The sequence below is a fragment of the Dipteris shenzhenensis genome, chromosome 22 (genome assembly GCF_047967505.1).
Source record: "Dipteris shenzhenensis isolate YYH24624 ecotype China chromosome 22, Dip_SZ_1.0, whole genome shotgun sequence".
NCBI lineage: Eukaryota > Viridiplantae > Streptophyta > Polypodiopsida > Gleicheniales > Dipteridaceae > Dipteris > Dipteris shenzhenensis.
Genome location: NC_141617.1, coordinates 37,604,952 through 37,630,470, shown reverse-complemented (window position 1 = coordinate 37,630,470; position 25,519 = coordinate 37,604,952). Strand labels below are relative to the sequence as shown.

The following is a 25,519-nucleotide window of genomic DNA, read 5'->3' as shown; positions in this document are numbered from 1 at the left end:
TTCGTGACCGATTTCTTGCCCGAAACCCTAATTTTCGCCCCTTTACAATTTATGCTCAACTTCTCGAATTTTTTGGTTGTTTTCATGATGTGAGGGTTCCCAACCGTTGAACGAGCTCTTCTGTCAGAAATTTAGAAAAGCCCCAATTTTTTGCAAACCCTAATTTTGCAGCAACCCTAACCCAAAAATTTAGGGCTTTTCTGTCCTGTGTCTTCCTTTGGCATAATCGAAGCTTCTACTATGTAAATCTTTTGGGGATTTTGCCAAATTCGTGTAATTTCATCACCATTTGGTACATTCATTTGGGAATTTAGCCCCCCTTGGGCCTAATTGCTCAAACTTGAGATTCTTCTCCGACATTTGGTGACTCTCACTCTGTCACTTTGAGAGTCATGGGCTGATTGTCCCATGTAGCTGCTCCCATGGCCAACATCGACATATCTTCCGGGCATTCCCGTCATGCGCTTCATCGACACTTCAGATACGGGGGAATGTGCACACTCTTGAGCAAGCAGCTACTTCGGGCTTATACGGGTTCTCTGCCCTTGCTATGCATAAAATGAATATATATTTTCTATATTCCTCATGTGTGTTAGGTACTTTGCCTGGGGTAGTCCCCCTAAAATGATGTAATAATTTGTCATTTTTGTGTGCCTTGTCCTATAAAAGGCTCCACTTATTTCCATGTACCCAGTTAGGAGACAGGGGGGTTGTTATGTCTTTCCTTTATCAGGCCTGGCCGAGTTCCAGGATGTTGGTGTACTCCCTAGACCTATGAGTTGGTCATGCATCCATGCTCAGATTTGAGTCTCTGATCACGTTGACACCTAAGCCATGAGAGTGCTTGGTTCAACCTTTGAATTATGCTCAGCTGTTAGCCTCTGAGATTGCCTGGGATGCACAGTCTGAATGATGTGATAGTTTTTCACCCTAGCTCAGAAGGGGGGTTTGTTGGAATCGGAGTCCTAGTGTGTGTGGTCCTAGTGGTCCTAGAGTCCTAGGAGTGTCCTATAGTTGTGTGAGTGTGAAGAGTCTTGAGGCCACTTGTGCCACCTCATGTGGTAGGTGTGATTCCTCCCCTAGATCATAGGATCTACATTCTCTTGTGTGTGACCTCATCTATGAGGTATCAGTGTGGGAAGATAAGGCTTATCCAGCCTATAAAAGAGGCAATGTACTTGCTGTGATATACTATCTATCTATCTATCAACATCAGTTCGTGCCTCAGCTCTTGTCTCCAATCATGTGTCTCTCACGCTCTCCCCATTTTCAACAAGTTTGTAATAGCCAATTTGGGACTGTTTTTGCTGCATGTATATCTGCAATTTCTTACTGAACAACCTCTTCCACTGCTTGTGGAGGTGGTAAGATATCCTGTGGCTGAATCGGAGCATGTGGAGGTATCTGAAAATTCTGATTTGCATCAGATATATCAGCAGGGGAACCCAAGGCAATGGGTAGTAACCCCTCAAAGACATCATCGAAAGAAGAAGGCAAATCAAATTCAGCTTGAGTGTGAGCTGAATTTTCTGAAAATATAACATCTCTACTGACAAATCTTGCGTGTGACAGGATTGTAGAGACCGTAGCCCTTGCTCTCTGCAATGTACCCAACAAAAATGCATTTGATTGCCTTATCAGACAACTTATGCCGAAACTCAACAGGCACATGAGCATATGCAAGGCATCCAAAGACACGGAAATGATCCACAGAAGGCTTTCTCCCTTGCCAAACTTCATAGGGAGTCTTGGTCTTCAAAGCTTTTGTGGGTGCCCGATTCAAAACATAATTGGCACACATGAGACCTTCAAGCCAAAATTTGTGAGGCAGTTTTTTGCTTTTTAGCATGCATCTATCCATCTCCATAAGAGTACGATTTTTTCTTTCAGCTTTGCCATTTTGCTGAGGAGTTAGCCTCACTGTAAGCTGATGTACTATGCACTTGTCTTTCAAAAAAGCATCAAAATCTGCAGACAAATACTCCCCTCCTCTATCTATGCGTAATGTCTATATCTTGAGTCCGGATTCATTCTCAACCATGGCTGCAAAGTGTTTGAAAACCATAAACACTTCTGATTTGCGTTTCAGCCCATAAACCCAAGTGTAGTTAGAGTAGTCATCTATAAAAGTGACAAAGTAAAGATGACCACCCAATGATGAAGTCCTCATGGGACCGCAGACATCACTATGGATAAGCTGTAATTTTCGAACAGCTTTTATTGATCCATCCTTCTTAAAAGGAGATCTGTGCATTTTACCAAGAATGCACCCTTCACAGGCATGTGGAGGAGGTGTTTCAAGAGGAGGCAATGCATCAACCATGGCATGTTTTTGAAGCGTCATCAAGCTGCCATAATGCATGTGTCCATATCTGGCATGCCATATCTCCGCATGCTGCATAGCAGCAGTAGGAGTGGAAACTGCAAGAGCATGTGCTGGTCTTTTCTCATACATGTCAAGCTGAAAAAGACCACGTAACAAAGTGCCAGACAATCTCAAGGCATAGTCATGCTCTCTGTCATGGACTGCACACTCGTCATCTTCAAAAATGACCTGAAATCCAGCTTTGTTAAGAGTGGACACTGAAAGTAGATTTTTTGTGATACCAGCCACATACAAGACAGCAGAAATTTTGAATATTGAGCCATAAATGTGTGTAAGTTCAACTTCTCATGTACCACGAACTGAATAGGAGGAGTTGTTGGCACATGTGACCTTTTTACCAACGGGTGGTGGATGCAGAGATGTGAAGAGACACTTCCTGGAAGTGATATGCTTTGAGGCACCGCTGTCAAAATACCATGTATTTTGTGTCTCATTGACACTGAAAGCTGATGCATCCTTGGAAGAATCATAACTGCATGTCAGAAAAGCATAAGAGTCATCATTACAAGTGGCTGTACTATCCCGAGCAGCCAACTGAGAGTCTGAAATGCAAGACAAGAAGGCATAGTCGTGCTCCACAAAGTTGGCTGTAGCTTGCTCATTGTTAGATGCATGAGGAGCTGAATCTGAAACAGCCATATCGGAGCTGTTTTTCTTTTCTTTTGCAAGCCTTTTTTTGCATTCTCCAATGTAGTGACCTGGCTTTTTGCAGTAATGACATATTCCCTTCTTCTTGGGCTTACCTGCATCACCCTTAGCCTTTTGAGAAGGCTGTCCTGAACCACTGGAAGGCTGATTTGCTGAAGTCTTTGCCTGTCCCTTTACTTTAGGCTTGAATTTTGAAAGCACGGCATGTTCACCTGCTCGTGAAGCCATGTTTTTCCTGGTCTGCTCTTCCTGCAGCAGAACTCCTATCAACTCGTGAAAATTGAGAGGATTTGCAACCCCCCTCAACGACAAATTCAGCGAGGTATGAAAGCTGAGATAAGACCCAGGAAGAGAATTCAGAGTAGTGGTAATCATCTATGAATCATGAATGATCTCATCAATATTCAGCAACTGCTCTCGTAAATCCTGTAGCTTTGTGAGGTGCACTGACATGGAGTCACCCTCTTCCATATGTGTATGAGACAATTCTCTTTTCAAAAAAGACACCCTGGCATCATTCGGAGCTGCGTACATGCTCTCCAAAATATCACATGCTGCCTTTGAGGTCTTACACGACCGGATATGCGGAATGATGAATCTTTTCACTGAAAGAGAAATACACGACAAAGCTAAAGCATCATGTGAATCCCATCTCTGTTGCTCTTTAGTGGTAGGTATAATTGCACCAATAACTTGTGCTGCAGCTGTACCCTGTGCACGAACTTTGCCGCCTCCTCGTTGGGGAGGGGTATTAGGTGCCACATTTGCTGGCCGGAACTCATCCCCATTTACATAGTCCCACAAATTACGAGAAATCAGAATATTGCGTACCATAAAACTCCAGAGGGAGTAGTTGGTACCATCGAGCTTATCCTCTTGTGAGAGACCACTGAACTGGAAATCATTCTGATTTTGCTGGGCCATGTCTGAGAAAGAAAATACAGCAAATGCAAATCTGAATTCCCTTGCTGGGAATGGAGTGCACAAATCCCAAAAAATACAGCCAAACACTGGCTAAAAATGCAACTCAAATCTCTGTAATGTCTCTGTCAAAAATCTGCCAGAGCATCCGATCTCTCCCAAAACTTGCCAAAAGTGCTTCAAAACACTCATAGAAAGGCAGTGTGAACTGAAACCTGTCAAATTGCTCTCCCAACACAAAAGACCCAATTGGTGGCTTGAAATTGCAACCAGAAAGGGGCAAATGGTCTGAAAGCCCCAAATGTTGCACAAATTGCTCTTTGTCTGCAAAAGCCCCAAATTTCTTCAAGGAAATTGCATCCAAAAGAGGGCAAATTAACTGAAAGCCCTAAATTTGCAATTTGTCTGCCAAACCTCCAAATCTGCTCCCAAAAATACAGCCAAACAATGGTTGTATGCACAAGAGCCTGACAAAAACCTTTCCAATATCCTCCTGCAAAGAAAATCCTGCAAAAATGCAACTTTCCACCTTCAAACTGTACGGACTAACAGTACGGAACTGTCAGTCCAGTTGAATGCAGTTGTACGGAACTGTACAGCTCAGCCTGTACGATCGAAATCTGTACAGATGTACGGATCTGTACGGCGAGCTGACTGGCAGTTTGTACGGACGGTACAGGAGCTGTACGGCTGGCGACGGCGAACTGTGTACGGAATGGGGCTGCATGCTGTACGGCGCCTGTGTACGGAATGTACATGCAGAGTGTGCTCCTGTGTACAGAATGTACGGAACAGCGCTGCAGTTGTACGAGCAAATGTACGGACGATGTGCAGATGGTGTAGGGCGGCTGGGCCTGGTACTTACGTATGGAACAGCCAACGATGGCTGTACGAGGTGGTACGAAAAGGTACGGAGGCAGTACGGGCTGGGGCTGTACGGCGACGATGCAGGAGGAGCTTGGACAAGAAGCTGGGAGCACGTCCGGGAAGGAACACTGCTCTGATACCAAATGTGAGAGTAGGGAGAGAGCAAAGTGTGAGAGCAGGAGCAGGAGAGAGAGAGAGCTGAAAACGATAGTTGCAATTAGATGAGTGTGTTACAACTGAATAGAGTGATAGGTTTTGTCTAAGTGACAAAACCTTATCCTTCTCTAACCGTAGTTAGTGAACTAACTGTGGTTAGGGGGAAAAACCTGTAAGTGAGGGAAAAGTGCCCCTAACCTACTTATTACATTACATTGGTCACTGCTAAATTATAACAATAATTCTAACAGACACATGACATGATATGACAAGACCTACTCCCGACACATGGAGTTTTTCATGTTGTTCCTATGCTCATCAATAGTTTCTTGGACGTGTGATAGTCACGTCTAGTTTCTCACCTTTTTTTTTTTTTTTTGGGGGGGGGGGGTGGCTGTAGGTAACTCTCATTTGATTTCAAGTTCTTGGTCTCATAGGTGTTTTTGGCCTGCTGACATTAATACACCTCTCTCACTCTCTCTCCCTCCCATCACTGACCATTTGATCCGGCGCTTCTCGCCTGATCCCGTCACTGTTTTAGTCTGATCCCATTGTTTCGCGTCTAATATTCGTCGCTCCCATCCCTGACCGTTGCTCCCGTCGCTGATGGTAGCTCTCCCATATGCTCGTCCCGTAGCACTCTCGTAGCCCTCCCGTCTACTCCTCTCGTTGATCCTGTCTGCTCCTCTTGTACCCCCTCTCGTAGACAGTCTACCGTACTACCACTAGTGCTTCTAAACCAGCAGGGTTGTAGGCAGGCTCGTGAATTAGGAACCCCTAGCTGGATTGAACCCCAGCTCAACTAGGGGGGTTAGCTAAGCCAAGGGGTAGCAAGAGATATGGCAGCAAAGAATGGCCCAACCTACCCTCCTCTTCAAAATCACCCTCTACTCCAGCAACCTCCAATAGCAGAGCCCGATACGCCACATGTGCAGCCACGACGCCTTCTCCGTATGCACATATCTATGAACGAGGTGGTCTTTTTGACCGACCCATTATTGGGTATCATGAACAGATTTGCTATCTACATGAACAAGTGAGAGAGCTGAGGATGCAACTGGCGGATGCCATAACTAGAATTCAAGTTTTGGAAGGACCTGGTAAGAAGGGAGTCATTGACGAGGTTGTCAAGTCTTGTAATGCTTCCCCCCTTACCCCCAACTAGTCTTTGCAGTCAAGAACCTAGTTCAAACTGAAGTGCAGACAGCCAAGCAAGAAGTGATTGTGGAGTTTGATGCAAAGGTCAACAAAGCTGATATTCAGGAAGAGATTAAAAAACATGCAGCTAGAAAGGATAATGCTTTGAAAATCAGAATTGGGGGGCTTCCAGATGAATGGTATAAAGAAGAGGAATGTGTTCCGTCATTTGTCCTACTGACAAGAGGTTCTTGCTGAGCTTCAGGAATCAGAACGTAGAGTACATCTTTCACCAATCCTTTTGTACTAGTGAATTTGTTCATAGGGATAATGCCTCTCCCTTGAAGTGGATTCGGTGTATTAGGCTTCATGAGTTGATTCTTAAATTGCCTCGTATCCCAACTCAAGAGAAAAATGTGGTGCTGATATTGTGAAATGAATAAAGCTGCCCACACGACTTTCTTTGAGTTACCAACTTGAAGACTTGAGTGGACTAGTAAAGGAATTGAATCATGCATCCCACACCAATGAAGGAATTTATGAGCTTATATCTTTGTTGTAAGCTTGATGACATCACCGTTCTCCAAATCTGTCTTGCAAGGAAGCATTATCCGTCTTTTATCTCAAATCCAATCATATGAGCTAGTAATTTGAATCAGCTAGAATGAAAGATTTGGATACAAGACTAGTATGATGATGTTCAAACATGATTTCAACACATGAGACGGATCAGCTTGAGATGGTTGGAACCCTATTTTCGTGAATCCTCATCTTTAAGAATGATGGTTTTATACTTGTTGGGTATTGTGACAATTGATAATAAGGGAGTGTCCTCTTCTCATCTCGTTTTTTGAGGATTAGGTGAATCGCTTTAAAGAGTTTGGACATAGGCCAAAACGTAAGCCTAGATGTAGAACCATAATGTGCACCAAAATTTTCAATAATCTAAATCCTTGAGGCCAAATGCTTGACCTCTCCTTTGATGCTAGGATCTCCTAGGGCCTCCATCTCTTATGGTGGGTAATGTGTGTGTGACCAATTATCTCGATGGTTTAGCTAGTGAAAGTGATGGATCGATGCCTGTCTTTTGAGAACCATGGTCACACAATGCAACTTAGCTACTGGACATGTCTATGCAGCAAAGTCTGTACGAGCACCATTTCTTAAGCTCTTGTATTACTTATCCAATGCAAGAGCTTGCACGTGCAACGATCATATAGTTGGAGATCATGAGATTGTTGATGTGGATGAAGCCGGCCTAGTACTTGAATGTTTAAAACAAAGGGATAAGTGAGCTTTTTATAGCCTAGGATCTTCAGCTGTACTATTTCATGCCTTAAGTTTCACTACGTAGTGGTGCATTGTGTGATACTTCTGATATTAATCTCCCTCTCTCTCTCCCTCTCTCTCTCTCTCTCTCTCTCTCTCTCTCTCTCTCTCTTAGTGGGGTTGCAAAGACACCTAGAGGCCTTAGAGGCTTTTTATACCTGCGAGATTTTGTCGCTTCCGGGTGCTGTGCTCCCATACTTAGGACATAGAGATGTCGGCAACTCACCTCCCCATCTGTGAAGCCCGATATGACGACAACATGGGGCTGGTGGACTTAGGCCTGCCACAAGGGCAAGATCAGGAGAGATATCATCAAAACAACCTCACCCATGGTAAAACCGTAGGTAAGCCGATGGAGTCCATATAAGACTGGACCCTCACAACGACTCCATGGATAAAGAGGGACTACACCCGTGAGATTTTGTCCCTTCCGGGTGTTGTGCTCCCATACTTAGCACATAGAGATGTCGGCAACTCACCTCCCCATCTGTGAAGCCCGATATGACGACAACATGGGGGTGGTGGACTTAGACCTGCCACAAGGGCAAGATCAGGAGGCAGGAACGGATCACTGACTTCTTCTTCACAGAAGAGAGAGACCTGACAGTCAACCGTGGGAAGACCACGGTAATGATCTTCAACACCTCACGCGAAGTGCTTGGTCGATAGAGCTTCACTTACCGTGGTGAGCTAGTGGAGATAGTGTAGTCGAGTTTTCATGGGACCCATCTTCTTGATATCTCAGGCAGCCACAACACGACTCATACGGGGACAGAGTGCGTTGGCCTGCCTAGAGAGACAATGTTTCCAGGCACACTTTCAGGATCCACTGTCGAGTGCTGGCTGTTCGACATGTATGCAGCACCCTTCTGGGAATGCGATCTCCCGAGGACAGAGTGGAGGATATTTGAGCGGCTACAGGTGATTATGGGGTCTAGGATGATTCGGAGCAAGCCCTTAGTCCCACATGAGATAGTACAGGTAGAGTTCGCCCATGACACCTCTCCATGTTGATGCCAACGTTCATCCACAAAGTTTGGAACTTACCTGATAGGAGACTTCTGAGGTTGGCCTTGGAGTCATCGAGACAACTACGAGAGAGCGGGGTAGACACATGGTATCATAGTCACAAAAAACGTTTTGAAACGTAGAACGTTTCAAAATGTTTAAAAAATGTGAAAAAGTTTTGAAATGTCGGGTTGTAGTCTCTAGTGCCAAAAATGTCTAAAATATGTCCCACATATATATGGCATGTTCAAATGATGTTGAACACGTACAATTTCCAGTAATACTACCCTTGGCCACGTTTATTTGGGATAGAAACGTTTTGAATTGTTTCTTTCCCAAAGAAACGCTTGATTGATTGTGATTTTCATAGATTAGTACTCAGCAACGGCCCTAGCAGCGCCCTTTGCTCTAGCCCATTGAGGCTTGTATGAGTCTTCTTTTTTTGTGCACTTTGCCCCATAGGCCTGCGAGGCGGCATGCCTCCCGTGGACATTAATACATCTTTCTTTCTTTCATTCTCTCTCTCGCGCGGGCGTGCGCGTTTGCACCCTCACACATTGCTGATATTGATTGTCAAAGCATTGTATAGAAGGTTCTTTTTTTGTGGAACAAAAAAGTTGTATTCAATCAATGTGAAGGAACGTTTATTGTTGTACTTCAAACCATATTACCAAGCGAATTGTAAAAATACCGCATAACATTTTTGCTACTTGTAAACAAGGTTTCTTGAGTGGATTCTTAAATTGCCCCGTATTCCAACTCAGGAGAAAAATGTGGTCCTGATATTGTGAAATGAATAAAGATGCCCACCCAACTTTCTTTGAGTTACCAACTTGAAGACTGGAGTGGAGTAGTGAAGGAATTCGAATCATGCATCCCACACCAATGAAGAAATTTATGAGCTTATTCCTCTGGTGTAAGCTTGATGGCATCACCATTCTCCAAATCTTTCTTGCAAGGAAGCATTATATATCTTTTATCTCAAATCCAATTACATGAGCTAGTCATTTGAATTAGCTGGAATGAAAGAGTTTGATACATGACCAGTATGACGATGTTCAAACACGATTTCAACACACGAGACAGATCAGCTTGAGATGGTTTAAACCCTATTTTCATCAATTGCACATCTACTATGCCATTCCAAAATGATGGAGCTTGCTTGATTGAATGGAAGCATTTCGTAAAATCTAGAGACTTTATGCTGATGCCTTGGTTCCGTATATGCTTCAGTCAATGCATCTAATTACTGAACAAGTATCCATCAAAAATGATTTTTTGACATCCATCAAATGGATGGGCCTATGATGATGACAACCAATGCAAAGATCTTGTAAATCTTTTCATTTTTGCAGTAAAGAGCAATTGCTTGCTTGTGTGAGAACCATACTGTTATGCTTAATCACTGCACCGTTCCTTATAAGGCTTCGTTGTGTCTTCGGAATTAATCATGGCCCTATATGCCCCAAGTTCATCCAATGGGCGTTTTGTAATTTGGCAAGTGTTATAATGTGCATTTATCTTTGTGCTAGAGTGCATCATGTTACTCATTGGTGCTTTTGACCCGCTTCTCATGTTCGGGACAAAGATGGCTCATTTGTTGGTGTCAACCCTGCTATGAAAGCAAAATAACTTTTGAAGCCAATATATATCCTTATCTTTAAGAATGATGGCTTTATACTTATAGGGTATTGTGACAATTGATAATAAGGGACTCTCCTCTTCTCACCAGGTTTTTTCAGGGTTAGGTGACTTGCTTTAAAGAGTTTGAACATAGGCCAAAACATAAGCCTAGATGTAGAACCATAATGTGCACCAAAATTTTCAATAATCTAAGCCCTTGAGGCCAAATGCTCGACCTCTCCTTTGATGCTAGGATCTCCTAGGGCCTCCATCTCTTATGGTGGGTAATGTGTGTGTGACCAATGATCTCGATGGTTTAGCTTGAGAAAGTGATGGATCAATGCCTCTGGTTTGATTGAGAACCATGGTCATGCAATGCAACTTAACTGCTGGACATGTGTATACAACAAAGTCTCTGTGTGCACCATTTCTTAAGCTCTTGTGTTATTTGTCCTATGCAAGAGCATGCACATGCAACCATTATACACTTGGAGAATGAAAGTCAACCAATTTGTCCATACTCAACTTCAGTCCCATGTCATGGAAAGTCTAAATATGGTTGATGGGTTGGAGGATGGAAAGGAGGATGAATAAACGAGGAACAAACCCAAACTCATTAGCCTTTATCACATGGAAGTGATGGCAATAATGGATGGATACCAGTTGCCACAAGATGCATTATTGTAAGTGGATGTAGATCGACTTTGGCCTCAAGGGGTTGAGTATATGTAAATCCTATGTATCATATGCCTTCAAAGTCTAATTCAAATTACCTTATCTATAATTTCTCATGAACAAGACACACTATTTTTTAATTCAATCTATGAATACCCCCTGTAGTTGGAGATTGTCGATGTGGATGAAGCCAGCCTGGTACTTGAATGTTTAAAACAAAGGGATGCGTGAGCTTTTTATAGCCTAGGATCTTTAGTTGTACTCTTGCATGCCTGAACTTTCACTGCATAGTACATAGTGGTGCATTGATAGCTCGTGATATTAGTCCTCCTTGTGGCTCCATAATAGTCTTCTTCCTTTCCAGGAAAGAGTCATTGCCTCTCCAGGTGTCCATTATGCGGTTGGTGAGCTCGATGGAAAGGGTGTGGCCAAGAGAGAACGGGGATGCTTTGGTTGGGCATCACCTTTTGTTGGGGGACACTGCTTTCAAGGCCCCAGGAGTTAGGTCTTGTACCACTAAATAACCAAATGGGACTGGCACATGGTATTTTTGTGTCTTGGATTCTAGGTTGTTGGTGGGTCGGCGATGAGCTTGCATACTACGTTGATCTGTGTTCTGTTATGCCTTTCAGTTCCCAAACCTAGGAAATTCCAGATCTGGCATACGCATTTCTGTCCATTATTTGCTCTTAGATGATAGAGAAGCTGATTCTCTCTGTGCAGGTCAGGTAAGTGCCTACATTTCTTGAATTCTTGTAACACATGAAAGTTATGTGTATAGATGGACAATCTGTCAAAGATTCAGGATCTTATGAAATTCTTAAACATGTTGGGATAAAAGCTTTCTTCTCAAAATCATTATGATTACAATTTGAAGCTAGGCATGAAAAAAAGTGTTTTGATTGATACTATTTTCCACAAAAGATATTCATGCTGCTGTTGTGCAGCACCTTTCTTTGCTACTCTCTGAGATTGCTATTTGAGCTTGCACACTAATCAGAGGAGAAAAGTTGTCCAATTCTCTCGCTCGATCTTCTAGCCTGATAATTACGGCAAGCAAGGCTGTCTGTGGGAGGAATTCTCTGTCTTTCTATTGTTAAATGAACTCATAGAAGATCACTTGCACGCCTATGATTCTTAGCTTGTCTTTTCCATCCCAAGGGATATTTGTGAACCCTTCTCACTTCCTTCCAAAATGGTGGCCTTGCATACCTTGCTTTTAGGCTGAAATATTTGAGTAATGTAACGACAGTTGGATATTAGAATGAACTAATAGTTTAAGAAACTGACAGAAGTGAAAAGAACATTGGAACTATTTGTCTATACTTCTGATAATATAAAACGGACTTGTTTCTCAAAGGTCACTCTTGTGCACTCAGCTGATCTTCTGTGTTTCTGGAATGAAAGCTCTGCTTTGCAAACTGATGAAACATGACGAGTACCTAGTACTAATTGGCATACCAATTTTCTTATGTAAAACGATTTAATCAGTCCTATCGAATTGAGCTAACGAGCAAAGCATGCTAGGTGAGGTTGATGGGTCCCAGTTTTTGTTTATTAACAAGGACTGAATTTATTCCATTCCAGTCACCAAAACAAAGGAGGTCTGGATATGATGACATAGATGCTGCATCACGACTTCCACTTTTGAATGACTCGTATTATCGTGGAGTCCTTTGTGAATATGGTGCCTTTTTTGCAATTGCCAATCGTATTGACCGGGTGCACAAGAATGCTTGGATTGGTTTTCAGCCTTGGCAAGCAACTGGAAGAAAGGTACGTGGATCTCTGATGTTTCTCTCTTTATTAATATTATGCAACAAGGTGTGGTGACAAATGGAAATGGGCTGTCGCCAGGTTATAAGGCAAGGCCACGAGGCTTTCAATAAATATGCAATATTCATATATGAATATGTATAAATATCTATCTGTGCAATGCAGGTTGCCTTGTCAATGGAAGCTGAGAAGAGGTTAAAAGAAGCAATAAGGGTAGCAAGTCATGGAGATGCTGTTTATTTCTGGGCTGGAATGCCCGGGGAGGATCCTCATAATAGAGACTTAATCCATCGAGACTTCTGGTCATTCTGTGATGTTGTCAACAACAATAACTGCAGGCATGTATTGATGCCAATAAGACCTTTTTTCCTTATACATTCTTAGAAAGGGATTTCCGTTGTTTTTGTTGGGGTAAACAGTGTGCACTCAGTTTCTTTATGGTAGCCAAGATTTACTGAATGACAGAAATGGCAGGTCGGTGTTTTTAAATACATTTAAACAAATGTATGGTTTGCCACCAAGCTGGACATCATTGCCTCCAATGCCAGTTGATGGCGGGAACTGGTCAATTTTGCATTGTTGGGCAATGCCAACATCTTCCTTTCTAGAGTTTGTTATGTTTGCCAGGTATCATCTCACATTAGTGCTGTGGTGATTTGTTGCTCCCTTTAATCAGTGATGCATTTACCACATAATCATGTTTCCCCAGACATTAGGTTACATCCTTACCCAAAACAGTCAAGGATCAGAATCGGTGCAGAATGACAATAGGGAATAACAACACTCTAAAGACCTGAATTTGTGCATAAGATTATACACTGATCACTGGACTTGTGTGCAGGATGTTTGTTGATGCTTTGGATTCTCAGCATTATACAGAGCATCATGAGCATGGATACTGCTGTCTGGGAATATCAGAATTTGAGGTGATGTGTAATGTCTGAGCATGCTCAGAGAGAGAGAGAGAGAGAGAGAGAGAGAGAGAGAGAGAGAGAGAGGCGTACACACACGTAGTTGACATGAACACATGCTTGTGTGACCATATGCATGTGCATGTGTATTGATCCTTTTATCCACTGTCCATCAAAACATTCATGCATCTATCCATATGTGCATACATGCATAGCTATCCATATTTTTGTAACTGTGCTGGTTATTGACTTTTCCTTTGTGTTTGGCCAGATTAAGCATTGCTATTGCAGGCTGTTGGAGCTTCTTGTTAATATCTGGGCCTACCACAGTGCTCGTATCATGGTTTTTGTAGATCCCCTTACAGGGTCTATGCATGAACATCATAGTTTAGATGTCAGGCAGGGTCACATGTGGGTTAAGTTTTTTGATTATAACACCCTAAAAGGTATGGACGAAGATCTGGCAGAGGAGGTTGATGATGAGCTTCATCCCTCCAGATGGCTCTGGCCACAAACTGGTGAAGTGTTTTGGCAAGGGGTTTTTGAGAGAGAGCGCCGGGAACACTACCATATGCGGCTGGAAAGAAAGAAGAAAAATAAAGAGAGACTAGAACGGATACGCAGCCGTTATAGGCAAAAACCGCTCTCAGGTGGGTGAAAGATTGGTACTTTGTGCAATACCCTTTCACAGTAAGGCAGATGCGTATTCGGCAATAGATGGAAAATTTTGGAATTTAACGAGATTCAACAGCAGTCACATGGTGGTTACAAAGCTCCTAGCTAATGCTATTGCGGTCATGCTGCTATAAAGCTCGGCAAAGTTTGAAGTGCACAAGCTTTGTAGTTTAGTCATGCACGGGTGAGGGATGACCCAGATTGAGCACTGCATATCGCCGTGTCTGTTTGTACCATTACATGCCCTTTTTCTTGCCTCCTTCAAAGTGTGATCGTTGCCCCCATCCAGACATCTGGTCTTGCCAATCAATCTAGGAGGTTTTTTTTTCCTTGTAAATTGATTTTCCAAGGGTCTCAATCAAGAGAAGATTTGTATGCTGTCTCAATCAAGAGCAGATTTGTATGCTATCTCATCGATAAATTCTTTTTCCCACAGGTTCTGTAAACGACTTATCTTATTCTTCTGATTAATTCATTTTTCGGTCCAAGGTATTTCTCAATGCAATTCTGTTATGCCCATACGATACACATATATATAGTGAGCAGTCACAACTGTTCATATGGGAGGGTCACTCGCCTTTGTCTAGATCAATGCCCTCTAGCATAGTCTATCTCGCATGACTTGCGCAGCGTATGTGTCTATTAGTTCGATATGACAAGGACATTTCCATTGTGCTGCATATAAAAGTTGATTCTCATCATAGTCACTATTCATTTTATGCTGGAATTATATAATTATTTTTCAAAATGCAAGCTGAAAAATATTCTTCATTATTGTTAAAGAGGGCGAAATTCAAATCGTCGGGGATTTTGTCCATAGCTTGTGATAGCATTATAATCATAGGCTAGCATTAAAAAAAATGATTGCAAACCATTGCAAACAAAATGCTTAAAAGTGCTCTCTCTCTCTCTCTCTCTCTCTCTCTCTCTCTCTCTCTCGGACAAGAAGGCCACATGACATCATCGTGAGTTGAGACGTGTAACTTTGTGATGGGCACGAGGTGGAGACAGAGAAGCATGTGCTCATAAGATGCCCACACTTCTATGACATCTATGGGAGAAATCCTTGAACTTTAGCACACATAAACATGTAATTTTAAGGCAAAGTTTTGGGGCTATTATTTTTTATACTCCTTTTATATTTGAATGAAAAGTCACTGCTTTTAAATAAGATCATACATTATATTCTTTTATATGTGAAATTTTTTGGTACCATTTAAAGTTGCATGGTTGTTAATGTCTTTTCCCATGAATTTTGAATACGTGATTGTGTGCAATCGCTCTGCATAGAAAGGGCCATCAACTCGGAGGAATAACCATGTCTTTTGAATCAATATAGTTTGTAGAGAAGAAGAATGGGAATTGCATGGGGGTTAAGTAGACATACTATTATTAATGACTTGTAAGCCAATGGGATTGGCAAATATAGTTTTAGAAACCCAAAGAGTATGAATAAGTATCTATAAACAATCTCATTGCCTCTTTTGGCATCTCTGAGGGCTTTGCTTATGGTTAGGATTTGGCATAAGACTTCCATCATATAGTACGCCATCATCTTGTTCCCAATTCATGTTTTGTTTGGTCTTTGTTGGCATTTGGGGACCCTCCAATATGTTGGGCCCTTACTTGAATAGGTTTGTCCTTATTTTTATGCACTTATCTTTCCACTCCGATTGTTCCTGGAGTTTCTTCTCCTTGACTTAAATTGCATGATTAGAATCTAAAGTAGGGAAGAGGGGGGGGGGGGGGCAGCAATATATATGTGCCACAAAGGTTTTCTTGAAGCAAAATCTCATGAAATTCATAAAAGCTTTTGACAATAACTTTTGAGGAAAGAGTGACAAATATAAATTTGTGCCATTAATTGAACTTTTCGGTGGAAAGAAACAAGAGGTACAAGTACTCGTGAGCATTGCCTTTATTTTTTTGAATTTTAAAAACTGTGATGGAGCATTGGAATATGTCGATAGAGGATGATGATCTTGATGAGTTGATTGGAGAGAGAGAGAGAGAGGCCAGTGGCTTGGGCATGAATAAAATTGAGAGATAGAGAGATATAGAGAGAGAGAGAGAGAGAGAGAGAGAGAGAGATGCATTAACGTCTGCGGGAGGCATGGCGGTCCTATGAGACAAATGCAAAGCCAAAAGGTAACTCATACAAGCCACCAAGGGCTAAAGCAAAGGGCTCACTGAGGCCCTTGCTGAAAGCTAAAGTGCTAAGCTAGTGAACAAAATAGTAGAAGTAGCTAAATGTCAGGAGAGTGTTAGGTGCTCAGAGCTAACACTTCTAGTATATGCAGAGGTTCCATATATCCAGGTAACCTAGTGGCTCTTTGATGAGGTGTGAAGCTCTCGTATCTGTGTCTGTTGAGCTCTCTTTTAATGCGGTGGAGTAAGGGGCACCTTATTTATGATTGGTTATAAGTGGTGTTGTAGCAATAAAGGAGCTGAGCTACTTTTCTCATACCCTCAAGGCATTTTGGAGCTTTGGAAGGTTGAAATTGCAACTAGTAAAGCATGTATTTCTTTGTATATGCAATGAAAAACTTTATACCAAAGATGAAGTATAGCGGACAAATGATAGCAAAGTTTCCCTTGTGCTAATCTAGCTTCCTTTTATGTGGTCTCCCATCATGCAAGAACCTTGATGATTATTAGGAACTATATACACATTGTGTGCTTTCTTTCTAACCGTTCATAGGTTGTACAATTGATTAAGTTTTTTTTCAATGTCCCTCCATATGATAAAGATATGCTAAAAAAATGTAAGACAAATTTGAAATATGTAGCCCTTCCCTTGCCACATGTGAAATGAGTGTTTACATTTTTGCACAAAGAGCCAATAAGTTGAGATTCACCTTTTGAAACATTTGTCACGACATTGATAAAATTAACATTTAGAAGAGTCTAGTTGGCAAGGGGACATTTGGTTCTGTTAGCTTACAAGAAACATGGGAAAACATATCATGAATATGTGATAGTAACACAATACTAGTAGTGAGACTACTTCTTTTACATCCTTGTGAGAAGATTTAGAGAGGAGTTGGTAAATATCACTTAGTTTTGATGGAACCTAATTTTTTTGGTAAGCTTAATGGCACTTTTGGATTGAGAGGACAAAGTTTTTATAGTTTTGCATCTAGAGGAGTTGCAATGACAAGGTTGGTTTGGCTTGTGTGCAACTATCAAACTTTAACTCAAGTCCATCTTTTGATAATGCAACTATGATGTACCATACACGATGCATAATGTGTCACTACATGCCATGGTGTATTAGCTAATGACTCTAAGTCTTACATGGGGTAAACGTCGTAGACTATCATATAGGCCAAGACTCTACAAGGTGTGGTGCACATTATAGATTGTTTAATCCAATTAGAACTTCTATTATGTCTGCATAGGATGTTCTCTCTTAAATTTTCCTTATGCACCACTAATACATGCCGGTGCCAAATTAATTATGTGCCTGTCACTCCTTTTTGTCGCATAACAACCTTGTAGAAGATGATCATGCCTCTTTTTGCATCTTGTTCACGCATGCCACCACCTTTGCATATCATTAAAATTTGAAGAACTTGTCCCTCCACCAAAGCATGTCCATCACATTCTTTCCTTAAATTCAGGTCAAGAATGCTATTCAAATGCTCAATAGAAAACTTGGAGCATATGAGCTAGCTAGTGGTGCGAAAGTCCAAATATCTGCTAGGTATATTTCCTAAATGAAGGAACATAAGTACAAATTTAGCCTTTAATATTGGGTTTTATCTTGTATGGTTACAAGAAGATATTATCTAGCACATAGGTTCCATTAGGTCTATATGCATAGAAATGTAAAACGCGTGTCTCCACTCTAAGTTCATGCATCATATAGGCCCTTGCTTGTAAATTTGGTTTACAACATCTTTAAACGAGTCTCTGTATTTTTCAAAATGAGGTATATGTAGGCACATTTTCTCAAGAGATGGAGCAGAGGTCAATGAGATGAGCAAAAGTGTGATAGGAAGATCTTATGAATATGCCCACTATTCAAAATGATTCACAAGTGGCATCTACATGAAGTCACAAATATGTGCAATATTTCATTCACACATCATTTGTTAGCTTTCTTCTCCTAGGAATGGGTTTTGTTTTGTGTACCATTTAATTTTTTTATTTATGATTGTTTATTTATGGCTCCTTTGTCAATTTCTCACTGTATGTAAGCTTATGTGCTCATGTAATGATTTCATCGATGACCTTGTTTAGAAGAAGCACGACTTATAGAAAGAACAAAGAACCAAATTTTTGGTAATAGATGTACTCATATAGATGTTGTCAATAATTTGTCAATGAGATGAAATATTTGATGAAGGTAGACTTGAAGGTGAAAAAATGAAGGTCTGGGTGATCCTAAGGAATTGAGAATTGACTATTAAATAGCGCCAATTTAGCATGTGGCAATATATCTTTTCCATCAAGAATTTAAATGATCTTAGTCTTCTAAAAAATTCAAGGCATTTCAATTGGAAATGTATAAGTCTTTCAAAAAATTCTTGTCAATATAGCATCACATGCACCTGTTGTGAGTGACATATATTCTGCTTCTATTGAAGACAAGGAAACAATTGGTTGCTTGTTTGACAACCATGATATAGCTCCTTGACCAAGGAAAAATGGATAGCCTTATGTGGATCTTCTAGTCTCATGATCTCCTATAGTCATTGTCATAGTATCCATGCAACCTTGGATGACTTCCTTTGGAGTCTATCTAAACTGTCTTGTACCTCTGATGTATCTCCAAACTCTTTTGGCTGCATTTCATTGAGACTATTTTGGATTTGCCATAAACTATGCAAGTGAACTTAATGCATAACAAATATCTGGCCTTGTGATAGTCAGATATATAAGAGATCCGATGAGCTGCCAATAGTACTTGTCATTGGCGGTAGGATTTTCTATATCTTTGGTATGTTTCAAGCTTTGCTCCATGGGAGTGGCTGCAATCTTGCACTCTGCCATATGGAACTTCTTCGAGAGACTATCCACATATTTTTGCTCGCTCATGAAGGTGCTACTTGAGTCTCTCCAGAACTCAATTCCAAGAAAATAATGCATAAGTCCAAGATCTTTCATGTCAAACTCTATAAATAAGTCTTGTTTCAGCTTGTTGATAAAGCTTTCATTACTTCCTATCACAATTATATCATCTACATATAAAATTGCAATAGTAATGGCTTCCCCTTGCACTTTTTAGTAGAGAGTATGATCTTCATTGGACTTCATGTACCCAGATCACCAAAATACATGTCAATTCTAATGTACCAACTTCTGGGTGCTTGCTTTAAGTCATAGAGACTTTTCTTAAATGGAAAACCTGATACTCTTTCCTTGGTTCAATACTCTAATGATTGCTGCATGTAGAATTCCTCGTCTAGATAACCATCAAGAAAAGAATTTTTGACATCTAGTTGGTATGCTTTCCATCATTTGAGTGTCACTAGTGATATAAAAAATTATATGGAATCCATGCTCGCTAACTGGGGCATAAGTCTCATCATATTTTTGACCATATTGATGTGCAAAACCTTTTCCAATTCGTCTGGGCTTTTATCTTTCAATGCTTCCATCTGGATTGTACTTCACTTTGTAAACCCATGTTTTTGCAATGGCCTTCTTTTAGGATGGTGGAATCTCGAGTGTTTTTTATGTGTAACGCTTCCATTTCTTCATTCATAACAGTTTGCCCTTTTGGCTTGTTAACTACATCTTCAAAGTACACTGGCTCTTGTGTATTCATAAGAGTATAATTGGTTTGTAATTCTTGCTCTTCTTCATCAACCTTTCTATAGGTTTTGAGTACTCGTTGTGACCACCTCCTGAGTTTTTAATGTTTTTCATTCTCGTTCTTCATAAAAAATTACATCTCTAGAGATTATAAATTTTTGGTTGATGGGATCATACAACTTGTATGATTTGCTTTCTTCACTCCAGCCAACCATAATGCATTTACGTGACTTTACATCCAACTTTCTACGATAATTGTCATGTATATGGGCATATGCTATGCAACCAAATATCTGGAGATGCCCAATGCGTGGCTTGTATCTAATGAATAAGGTGTCATACCTTGAATTGGTTCAGTCAAAAGCCGATTAAGCAAGTTGTTTGCCATGGCAATTGCTTCTGCCCAATACTGATTCGGAAGATTATTCTCACTGAGCATTTCTCTAGCAATGTCCTACTAAAGTCCCATTCTTCCTTTCAACAATAGCATTCTGCTGAGGAGTATCTGCATAAGTGAACTATCTTTGAATGCCATTGCTTCTGTAAAATTTCATGAATGTTGAAGACATGTATGCAACTCCTCCGTCTGATCTCAAGACTTTGATCTTTCTACTTGTTTGTTTCTCTACCATGGCTTTGAAATCTTGAAATCTGGAAAAGACTTAAGATTTCTCTTTCAAAAAATGGACCCAATATTATCTGCTATAGTTGCTGATGAAAGTCAAGTAGTAAAGTGAGCCATTGATGTTGCGGGTTTGTGCATAACCCCATACATCTATATGTATCAAATCAAGAAGGCCTCTTTATCAAGAGGTGCTTCTACCAAAATTGGTTTTGTTTTGTTTACCAAAGCAACATGCTTCACAAATTTTTCCTAGAAACTATAGTTTCATAATTCCAAATGCCATATCCTAATTTCTCAATTGTATCAAGCGATTGATACAAGAAGCGGTATGAATAAGGAGGCCAATCTAGCAACAACAATAGAGGGAATTTTTGTGGAAGATAAAATCATCATGTTGGACATTCAAGTTATAGTCCATTATGCTAATGAATCTCAATATATGTATCTTGCAAGTCAAGATATATAGAAGACTAACGCAGTGTACATTGACATAGATTGTAATTCCTAAGGCGAATGCAGTTCTCAAGTTGATCAAGCTGATCAAGATTCTTGGTACATAGACAACAGTGCATCATCTCATATGAAAAAGGATCAGGATGGTTTACAAAGATAAAACCATTAGAAGGACCAAAGAACATTATCTACACTTATCTACACTGCAGATAACTTACCGAATCTACTTCAAGGGAAAGGCATTGTCCCTATGAACAATTTCACTAATACGAAGAGATTGGTAAAAGATGTACTCTATGTTCTCAAGCTCAGCAAGAACATCTTGTTAGTTGGACAAATGCAAGGAAACAACTATCAAGCCATCTTCGATGGAGATGAATGCACAATTAAATATAAATCCAATGGATATCAGCTAGTAGGAAAAGTAGTCAACGAAGGATGCTTATTTTGCATGCTAGCTTGAGTTCTAGACTTGCATGCCATGTCAGCTCACCAACAACCGATGCCACTTTCTGTAGTATGGCACAAGAGATATGGACATGTCACTTATGATAGCAGTTTCACTAAATGTTTGATAGGTTGGTGGATGAATTCCCTCTTCCATGAAATTTTACTCTATTGGAATGATTTTCTCTTGGATACTGATGCTGATGTTGCTATGTAGATGATTTTTTTGCTGTTGCTATTGTAGATGCTAATGTTGATGCTAATGGATGCTGCTGACCATTTCTTTGAGATGGTCTACCTCTGCCTCTACGTGTATCTAAGGCTATGAATGCTTCATCATTGGAATGACCTATGCTTGCTTGAATGGCCTGAATCTTGAGTTCTTCACCAAGTAACATTGATTGTAACTCTTCTAGTGTTGGAATTTTCCTCTGAATGGCAATACTCTAGACTATATTCTCATATCCCTCTCCTAGTCCATTCAAGATGACTTGAACCATTTTTGTGGGATTCATAGTCTCTCTTATTGCTACGAGTGGATTGTTGTAATCCTTAATCATGAGTACATAAGCATGAACAATTTCATTGCTATTGCAAAAACTCTGGTTGATATGGTTTCTCAGTGTACGTGGGTGTGGCTTGTGCTTGTGGGGGTGTATATATGTTAAACATGATACGAATAATGAAGAGAGAATTCCCCCAAAACAATACTTGTATTAAGTTGCAAATCGATTACAATTAATCTCCTTTTATAGGAGATGGAAGGAAAGCATGCTATGCTTTTGCTTTCTAAAAGCAAAGCTTTCCAGAACCAAATAGCTTTCTCAGAAAGCTAAGGCTGCAATGCTTCAACACCCCCCTCTGACTTAGCCAGATGTTAATTAATATTTGAATCTATGTCAATGTACACTGCGTTAGTCTTCTATATATCTTGACTTGCAAGATACATATATTGAGATTCATTAGCATAATGGACTGTGACTTGAATGTCCAACACGATGATTTTATCTTCCATAGAAATTCCCTCAATTGTTGTTGCTAGATTGACCTCCTTAGTCATACCGCTTCTTGCATCAATCTCTTTCATAGTGTCCAAACTTATGATAGCAGTTTCACTAAATGTTTGATAGGTTGGTGGATGAATTCCCTCTTCCATGAAATTTTACTCTGTTGGAATGAGTTTTTCTTAGATACTGATGCTGATGTTGCTATGTAGATGATTTTGTTGCTGTTACTATTGTAGATGCTAATGTTGATGCTGATGGATGATATTGACCATTTCTTTGAGATAGTCTGCATCTACCTCTACGTGTATCTAAGGCTATGAATGCTTCATCATTGGAATGACCTATGCATGGTTGAATGGCCCGAATCTTGAGTTCTTCACCAAGTAACACTGATTGTAACTCTTCTAGTGTTGGAATTTTCCTTTGAATGGCAATACTCTAGAGTATATTCTCATATCCCTCTCCTAGTCCATTCAAGATGACTTGAACCATTTTTGTGGGATTCATAGTCTCTCTTATTGTTGTGAGTGGATTGTTGTAATCCTTAATCATGAGTACGTAAGCATGACCAATTTCATTGCTACTGCAATAACTCTGGTTGATATGGTTTCTCAGTGAGAATCTTGGATGTGTTCTTAGACTTGTAAAGAGCTACAAACATATCCCATGCTTCTTAAGATTTCTTCACACTGTGTTGAGTTGTTTGATCAAAATGGTATGCATGTTTGTCTTTCTTCTGCCAATCTACTCATGCTCAATCAATAGCAGAATCATCTGCAAGTGTGGACACCAGTGGTGTAGGTGTAGACCCTTTTGTTTGTGCTATGGAAATTGTGGGAGTTACTGCTACTGCTGCTGGTACACTAGATGGGTGAGGTGTAGACCCATCTATGTACTCCCATTTATCTTGAAGTATAAGAATGGTATCCATTTGGTATTTTCATTTGCCACAATTCGAGTTGTCTAACTTAGCAGATGCCTGCAAATTGAGGTTTCTAGTGATAGACATGATGCAAGCAATGGTTGCTCTTATAAATGTGTGCATTACTATAACTACGAATGTGATAGATTGCTATAACTCTTTCATTGCTTGGAGTAGTTTGTCCTTCAAATTATAGTAAAAGGACGTTTATTATAAGATGTTATAGAAGGTATCTACAAGATTAGTGGTATTGTGAACTATGCTTACTATTATATTACCTTATATCCTATTTAATTTTGAATGATGCATAATTTTTGAATCTTGTATGGATAAGTGAAACATATGGATATCCCAAAAAAGTGATCTCTTTATTGAGTATCGAGAAGGCTAGGGTGGACTTCATCAAAGCTATGTTCTTGCTTGAGAAGCACTTTCCCTCAAGAATAATGATGAATCAAGTGCACTTGCTTGTGAAGGGATTTGTAAGGCAAAAAGCAAGGCCTGAGGGAAGCATGGCAGATGATTGTCTTGTGCAAGAGTCATTGGTATAGATCTTTGAGTTTCTTACATCCATGGATCTTCATATGCTACACACTCGGCATAATACCGGTGATGATCATATCGGTGTCGAGGTTGCTCAAGGAAAGGGATTCAGAGAAAGATGGGCAAAGAGCAAAGAGCAAAGAGCAAAGAGCTAAGGGAGAAATTCAATAAGTTTTGTATCCTCAATAGCAAGGACGTGCAAAATTTTATTTAGGGATATGGAGAGGCAAAAAAAGAAAGAGAAAATGCAAGTAGGAGATTTAGATCCTTGCATAGGTGACTGCAACCATATCCACAAGACCTTGCTTTTCTCCCAAAATACATGTCATGCGATTGGCTACAACAAGCTCTTCATAAAGTTGAAGGTGATGGAGAGATGATAACCTAGCAAGAGTGGGAGTTTGTATGAGGATGTGATCTACATGTAAGGTTCTTACTTTTTGATTTACTTTATATAGTTAATCATGACCACAATCGCTACTATGAAATACAACCTCATTATTTTTTTTGTGTGGATAGTACAAAAAGTACAATGCATTATGGTCATATAGATCACATTTTTGTGTGGAATGCATTAATTCAAAGAGAGACAAATTTGATTATGGAGTCATGGAAAAATTTATACAAGATAGCCAAGCAAGTGCATCGGCGACTAACTCCTTTCCTCACAATTAGATTATTGTGGTACCATACATGAAATCTATGAAGTTGGATTTAGACTATTTACTATTTTTATTCTTGATCTAAAATGGTTTATAAATATCTACAATAGTCCCAATGCTACATTCAAGAAAGATAGTAGTGGTGTTTTTTCCATAGACCACCAAACTTTGGACCAATGAAACTAATTTTTTTGTTCTTCCCAAACAATATAAACGGGTATGTACATCTTTGTTTTTAAACACTCAAAACATACATATGTTCATACTTAAGCATAAATAAAATATAAATAATGGAATTTAAATCTTGAACATAGGTAATCTTTCATCCAAATTGTTCTAATCCAAGATGGTGGTATGTGGACCAACTTGCTCATGGAAGTAAACCAACTTTTGAATATAGGGATGTGGATATGAAGATGCCAATGGATCTAGTTGATCCCAATGGATCGATAAAAAATGATGAAGATCATGATATGGACCAATAAGAAGGTGGAAAGAACATCATAACAGAGGAGGGTGGAGATCATGACATTGGGGAAGAAGCTTGTATCCTTTGATATTATTAAAGAGGGTGAATTAGAGTAGCAAGTCTTACGTAGTTATATAGATCATGATGATAGGCGAGTTGAGCATAGAACTAGAGTTTAACTTATTTGTTGGCATGATAGACTTGGCCAAAGACACATCATTTGATGTAAACACTAGTATTTGATCCTTTTGCCATCAAGAAGGCTTCTTATCCAAGTTGGCCCATGTCACATTTATACTTGCATAACATTAATTTGTATATTAAGCTCATCATGAATATATGAGAAATTTTAATTCAAACTTGGTGTACATCCTCTTAGATTTCTTATGTTCAGAATGATCATATTCGCAATGGAAAATAGTTTTGGCTCCTACTGTAAACAATGTTCTGTAAATTTCGTTGGGAATTTCGGAGTCGATATTCTTGTCAGAACATTAGTTGGTAAATATTTTACTA

The 25,519-nt window shown here is 40.1% G+C and overlaps 1 protein-coding gene across 1 annotated transcript in view; it reads left to right on the top strand.

Moving 5' to 3' along the window:
- The window catches only part of LOC147888074 (uncharacterized), an 88,108-nt gene extending 73,520 nt beyond the window's left edge, over window positions 1–14,588 (top strand). Inside the window, exons 10-14 of the mRNA XM_087393165.1 lie at window positions 12,338–12,526; window positions 12,692–12,864; window positions 13,001–13,153; window positions 13,368–13,452; window positions 13,709–14,588. Of these exons, the coding sequence (XP_087249291.1) occupies window positions 12,338–12,526; window positions 12,692–12,864; window positions 13,001–13,153; window positions 13,368–13,452; window positions 13,709–14,095 (987 nt within the window). The 3' untranslated portion in view covers window positions 14,096–14,588. The remainder of the gene's footprint in view (window positions 1–12,337; window positions 12,527–12,691; window positions 12,865–13,000; window positions 13,154–13,367; window positions 13,453–13,708) is intronic.
- Window positions 14,589–25,519: the final 10,931 nt, after the last annotated feature.